The 6,901-nt window shown below is 43.1% G+C and overlaps 1 protein-coding gene across 1 annotated transcript; it reads right to left on the bottom strand.

Annotated features, from left to right (window-relative positions):
* Positions 1-5,168: 5,168 nt before the first annotated feature.
* Positions 5,169-6,055, bottom strand: LOC121500182 (39S ribosomal protein L48, mitochondrial-like). The gene has a single exon (XM_041771710.1). It carries the CDS (start codon positions 5,983-5,985, stop codon positions 5,347-5,349), a length of 639 nt encoding a protein of 212 aa, XP_041627644.1. The 5' UTR covers positions 5,986-6,055; the 3' UTR covers positions 5,169-5,346.
* Positions 6,056-6,901: the final 846 nt, after the last annotated feature.

Raw genomic sequence — 6,901 nt, 5'->3', positions numbered from 1 at the left:
AGTCCTTCATCGGAGTCCCCACAGAGAGCCTGCTTCTCCCTCTGCCTGTGTCTCTGCCTCTCTCTGCGTGTCTCTCATGAATAAATTGATAAAATCTTTAAAAAAAAAAAAATCAGGGGTCGCCTGGATTGGCTCAGAGGTTCAGCGCCTGCCTTTGGCCCAGGGCGTTATCCTGGAGTCCTGGGGTGGAGGTCTGCCTCAGGCTCTCTGCAATGGAGCCTGCTTCTCCCTCTTCCTGTGTCTCTGCCTCTCTCTCTCTCTCTCTCTATCTCTCTCTCTCTCCCTCTCATGAATAAATAAATAAATCTTTTTAAAAAATCAATAAATGAGAAGTTTACGGCCCAGGGACTCAGGCTTCCTAAAGACAGTGGGGCCACAGCACCCCTGCCCCCACACCCCCAGCCACATGGGGAGGCCTATTTATAGCAGTCCCCATCACCCAGCGCATGATGTCTGGCTCCCAGACAAAACTTTACAAGCCATACTAAAAGTCACAACTCGGTCCAAAGAGACAGAGCAAGCATCAGAACCAGACTCACACAGGGCAGCTGTGAACATTTAAAACCATGGCAGGCCCTCAGGACTTGACTCTTTTTCTGCTTCCAATAAGGATCCGTGTCTGAGTTTGCCATTTTGGAAATTTGGAAACAAAACAGACAAGATCACATTTTTGGTGCCTTCAGTGGGAGCCCAACAGGGCCCAGGCTGGCAGGGAGGGTGCCCCCCGCCTCCCACCCCGGGGTCACCCCCCTCTGCTTCTCAAGTTCCAAATGTGGTCTCCTGCATAGAACTTTCCAGCACAGGAGGCATTCAGAGTTGCTGTGAGTCTTGCGTTCTGTCCCCTGTGATGCGACTCACGGTCATGAAGGAATATGACCAGACTTCCTTTCCAGGACAGAGAATAAAAGTGGCAGAGGTCAAAGATACTTGCCTCATTCCAGATCTTGAGGATGTTTCTCCATCTGTTTTCTTTTTTTTCTTTTTAAATATTTTATTTTTAAGTAACCTCTACACCCAGTGTGGGGCTTGAACTCATGACCCTGATACCAAGAGTCACTTGCCCCACTCACTGAGCCAGGCCAGGTGCCCCTACATTCTGAATGCGTCATCTTAATGCTTCACCAGGGATGGTGATGTTTCCGAATATTTCTGGTAGATTCTATCATGTTAAGGAAGTATACTTTTATTCTAGTTGATAAGACTGTTTTGTAGGTTTTTCTAAAAAGTCATGAATAGATATTGACATTCATCAGATTTCCTTACTGAATTTATCGGTATGACCATTTGGTTTTCTCATTTTAATATTTAGTTCTCAATGAATTATGTTTCTAGAATTTATTTTTTGACATTAGGTGTGGTGCACAAAACTGGATTACTCATGACATGTTATTGTTCCATGCATGACTGTATTTTGTGTTCTTTTTCTGTTTCTTACTCTATTTTTTAATATTTTTATTTCATTACTATTTAAAGATTTTATTTCTTTATTTGACCGAGAGAGAGAGAGAGAGAGAGAGAGAGAGAGCATGCCGGGGGAGCAACAGAGGCAGAGGGAGAAGCAGATTCCCCGCTGAGCAGGGAGCCTGATGCAGGGCTCGATCCCAGGACCCCGGAGACCACAATCCAAGATGAAGGCAGATGCTTCACCAACTGAGGCCCCCGGGTACCCCAGAACTTGTTCACCTTATAACTGAAGGTTAGCACCTGTTGACCAACATCCCCCATTGCCCGTATCCCCCAGACCCTGGCAGCCACCATTCTATTCTGTATTTCAATGAATTTGACTTTTTAAAGATTCCCCATGAGTGACATTTTTGACTTTTGGTCTCTGGCTTGTTTCTCTTAGCGGAGTGTCTTCCTGGTTCACCCATGTTGTTGCAAATGGCAGAATTTCCTTCTTTTGTAAGGCTGAAGAACACCCCATTGTACATGTACACCACCACATTTTCTTTATCTGTTCATCCATCAATGGAACATTTGGGTTGTTTCCATGTCTTGGCTATTGTGACTAATGTTGCAATAAATATGGGGGTGCAGATATCTGTCTGAGCTAGTGACTTCATTTCTCTTGGGTACACACCCAGGATTGGGAAGCCTGGATCATACGGTAGTTTGACTTTTAATCTTTTGAGGAAACTCTCTAGTGTTTTCCATCGTTGTTGTACCAACTTACATCCTCACCAAATATGCAGTTTCCCTTTTCTCCACATTGTTGCCATCACTTATTATCTTTTGACTTTTTGATAATAGCCATCCTAACAGATGTGAAATGATGCCTCATTGTAGTTTTGGTTAGCATTTCCCTCATGATCAGTGATGCTGAGCATCTTTTTTTTTTTAAGATTTTATTTATTTATTCACGAGAGACACAGGCTGAGGGAGAAGCAGACTCCCTGCTGAGCAGGGAGCCCAATGCGGGACTCGATCCCAGGACCCCAGGATAACGACCTGAGCCAAAGGCAGACTCTCAACCACTGAGCCAGCCAGGCACCCCCTCTTCAGTGCCTTTAATCTTTAATTTTTTTTCTTCCAGCAGTGTGCTAGAACTTCACTGGATTCTAGACTCCCGTTAAAGATACTTTCATCCCTGGTTGGTTTTCAAAATCAATGTTCTGCAGGAAGATGACATAGAAAACCCCTCTCCTGCCAACTTGCTGACATCACTTGGAATGACTGTCTTTTACTTTTATCACATATATGGGTGGTGCCACAATATTGCCTCATATTAATTCTTTTTGTTTTTTTTTTTAAGATTTTATTTATTTATTCATGAGAGATACAGAGAGAGAGAAGCAGAGACCCAGGCAGAGGGAGAAGCAGGCTCCATGCAGGGAGCCTGATGCGGGACTCCATCCTGGGACTCCAGGATCAAGTCCTGGGCTGAAGGCAGGTGCCAAACCACTGAGCCACCCAGGGATCCCCTATTGCCTCATTTTAAATATTAGCTTTACAAAAAATAGGATCATGTTATCTTCTGAAATTTTTTTCATTTAATATTATATTGCCAAGATTCGCTAGATTTGACTACATTGTTGTAGTTCAAACAACTGTATAATATTCCATTTTGTGAATATGCCACATTTATATATTCGTTCTCCTACCTGTAGACATTTGAGTTGTGTCCATGTTTTTCTTTTCCAAACACTGTTTCCACGAACATGTTTTTTATACATGCCTGCTGGTGCCCAGATGAAAGTTTCTCTGAGCGTATAGCTAGACTTGGAATGCTGGGTCCTGGGGTATATATAATGTCCAACTTTGATTTGAATTCCCTAGTTACAAAGAAAGTTGGGGTTTCTGGGTGGCTCAGTTGGTTGAGAGTCTCCCTTCAGCTTGGGTCATGATCCAGGGTCTGGGAATTGAGTCCCACATCCAATTCCCCACTCCATGGGGAGTCTACTCCTTCCTCTCCCTCTGCCCCTACCCCATGCTCATATTCTCTCTCAAATAAATAAAGTCTTAAAAAAAAAAAAAGAAAGTTGAACATCTCCTCATTGTTGCTTGTCTCTGAAGTTCCTATTATGTGTTTTGCCTATTTTTCTATCAGATGATTTGTTCTTTCCTTATTTGTTTTTAGAAGTTCTTAATACATTCTTTGTCAGTTGTATGTGTTCCAAACCTCTTTTCCCAGTTTCACAACTTATTTTTTTTCACTTTCTCCATAGTGTCTTTTGATGAACAAATGTTCTTAGTTTTAATATTTTTGGAAGTGATCTCTATACCCAAAGTGGGACTCAAACCCACAACGCTGAGATCAAGAGTCGTACACTCTACTGACTGAGCCAGCCAGGTGCCTCTTAAGTTTAATTTTTTCAAATGTATTTATTCTTTTACAGTCAGCAATTTTGTGTGTCTCATTTAGTGAATTTTTCCCTTGGGACTCCTGGGTGGCTCAGTGGTTGAGTGCCTGCCTTCAGCTCAGGTCGTGATCCTGGGGTCCTGGGATGAGTCCTGCATCGGGCTCCCCACAGGGAGCCTGCTTCTGCCTCTGCCTTGTGTCTCTGCCTCTCTCTCTGTGTGTCTCTCATGAATAAATAAATAAAATCTTTAAAAACAAAAAATAAGATTAAATAAATTTTGATCTTTGATTGGGCATGTCCCCCTTTTTTGCTCCTCCATTCACAAGTATCTCTGCTATTCTTGGCTGTTTGCTTTTCACTATAAATTTGAGAATTAGTATGTCATGGTCCACGCTAAAACACCTAATTACAGACACGGAAAGCAAATTAGTGGTTGTCAGTGGTTGGGAGGAAGGAGAATAGGAGGGACTGCTAATGGAGGGAATAGGGTTTTCTTTTGAGAAAGATTTCTCCACGCAGCATTCAATGCCAGGAGAAGATGATAATGGTTAATTTTTGTGTCAATTTGACTACCCGTAGTGCCCAGACTAATCACGATTTCTGAATGTGTCTGTGAGGGCGGTTCTGGATGGGGTGAGTATCTGTATCTGTGAATTGAGTAAAGCAGATGGCCTACCCCAGTATATGCGGGCATCATCCAATCCATCTGAGGCCCAAACAGAACAAAAGGCTGAGGAAGGAGAAATCCACCCCTCTTTTTCCTGCCTTGCTTGTGTGAGCTCATCAACTCTCTCATCTGCTCTGGCCCTCAGACTGGGGTCAACACCCTCAGCTCCCTTTGTTCTCAAGCCTTCAGACTTGAGCTAAACTATACCACTGGCTTCCTTGGGTCTCTAGTTTATAGATGGCAGATTATGGGAGTTCTCAGCCTCCATAATCTATGAGGCAATTCCTGACAGTAAATCTCCTTTGGTTGTGTTCAGTTTCTCTGGATTACCCATACTAATACAGAAATCAAGCAACGTCTACAAAATTCTTTTTTTTTTAATTTTATATATTTATTTAAGAGAGACAGCAAGCATGAGCTGGGGGAGAGGGGCAGTGGGCAGAGGGAGAAGGAGAAGCAGGCTCCCCATTGAGCAGGGATCCTGAGATCACAACCTGAGCCAAAGGCCAATGTTTAACAGATTGATCCACTCAGGCACCCCTGTCTATAAAATTCTAAGGGAAAGAAACATCCAGTCAAGATGTGCTTCCATTTTATTTATTTATTTATTTATTTATTTATTTATTTATTTATTTTTATTTTTTTTCCCATCAGCTACAGATTTTTATTAGATGAAGGATGTCTTCGGTTACCTCAAAGGAAAGTGGTGACAATTGGCAAGCACTCCTCCATACAAGAAAGGAAGCATTCTTGGCTAATGGGGATGGGTAGTTATGATATCTAAAGGTCAGTGTCTTCTGCTTAACTTTGACCACCCAGGAAGATCTTCCCCTTGGCACTCAACATCACCAGTCCTGACATGAAAGGGTCTGCAATGAGCTAGTTCAACTTGGCCAACAGTTCTTCCAGTTCTGGCCGAGCTTTGAATCTTCCCTTGAAGTCTTCTTCAGTGTGCTCCTTCACTAACAATCTGACTCCTTCAGGAAGATTGCTTTGGATTATTTCCAAGAAAATCTCTGCAAATGTAGCACTCAGACCACTGATCTGAACCACTCGTTCATGAGTGGTAAGAACTGAGTCCAGGAGCATTTTGTTACCTTGGTCCTGCAGCCGCAACACTTCCATGGTTTTGGTGGGCATTGCATAACTTTCCTCAACTTTAATGGATAGATGGTTGCAGAGGTGGTGAACATATTGGGCATAACTCTCTGATAGGGCCATGTCGTATGCAGTCAGGTGAATGTTTAAAACTCCATATTCATAATCTGTCCCCAAATTAATGGGTCTCACTTCTACTTTTCCTTTCTTCTTCTTGGGCTCCTGTGCTTTAACTAGGTGCTTGTATCTTCCAATGCCATGGGTAGGCTTTGACTTGTAGTGCCGACTGGTATTCAGCAGAATGCCACCTGCAGAACAGATGGGATTTTCTCCTGAAGTCCTGAGCCTTAAGAGAAAAAAGGCTTGCTTAAAAATGGTATCGGTCCTCAGACACAGCATCTTTCCCAGAGCTCCGTTCATCCTTTGTTGCTGCCGCCGGGAACCGTTTAAGTTGAAGACCCGCCCAAGCTGGCGTCTGAAAACACTAACGGAACGCCTCCTGTGCTTCCATTTTAAATGCTACAGGAGGGGCGCCTGGGTGGCTTAGTCCATTGGGCATCTGCCTTCAGCTCAGGTCATTATCCCAGGGGCCAGTGATCAAGCCTTGCATCAGCATCATTGGGCTCCCTGTTCAGTGGGGAGTCTGCTTCTCCCTCTGCCCCTCCCCCTGCTTGTGCTCCCTCCCCCCCAAATCAATCAATCAATAATTAAAACCTTAAAAAAATGCTACAGGAATATATTCTCAAAATTTAGAAATACAACAAAGCACTGATGAACTCTTTCTGAAAAATGTACCAGGGATCCCTGTGGCTCAGCAGTTTGGTGCCTGCCTTCAGCCCAGCACGTGATCCTGGAGTCCCGGGATCAAGTCCCGTGTCAGGGTCCCTGCATGGAGCCTGCTTCTCCCTCTGCCTGTGTTTCTGCCTCTCTCTCTCTATGTCTATCATGAACAAATATATAAAATCTTTGGAAAAAAAAAAGAAAAATGTACCAGACAGATCAAGAAAAATGATGACAGTAGAGAAGCAGAAGTAAGAAGATAGATGAGCCATTTAAATACAATAATTAGGGGCACCCGGCTCAGTCTGAAGGACAGTGTGGGACTCTTGAAATCAAGGTCATGACTTCAAGCTCCACATAGGGTGTAGAGATTACTTAAAAATAAATACATAAAAAACTAAAAATACAAAAGTAAGTCTACATAACCGGACAGATTATATTTGTAGAAAGAAAGAAAATATTACAAAGCCTGACAAATTAAAAAAGAGAAAAGCCACAACCTGCAGGTAGGATGTCCATAACAGTGGTCTAGATATCCTAAGTAACTGTCCTAATT

The sequence above is a fragment of the Vulpes lagopus genome, chromosome 10, assembly GCF_018345385.1.
Source record: "Vulpes lagopus strain Blue_001 chromosome 10, ASM1834538v1, whole genome shotgun sequence".
Lineage (NCBI taxonomy): Eukaryota > Metazoa > Chordata > Mammalia > Carnivora > Canidae > Vulpes > Vulpes lagopus.
Note: the sequence above shows the minus strand (reverse complement) of the source record. Positions and strands in the feature narration are given on the sequence as shown.

Excerpts from the sequence above, each read along its gene's own strand:
- LOC121500182 (XM_041771710.1), bottom strand. The coding sequence starts at position 5,985 with ATGAACGGAGCTCTGGGAAAGATGCTGTGTCTGAGGACCGATACCATT.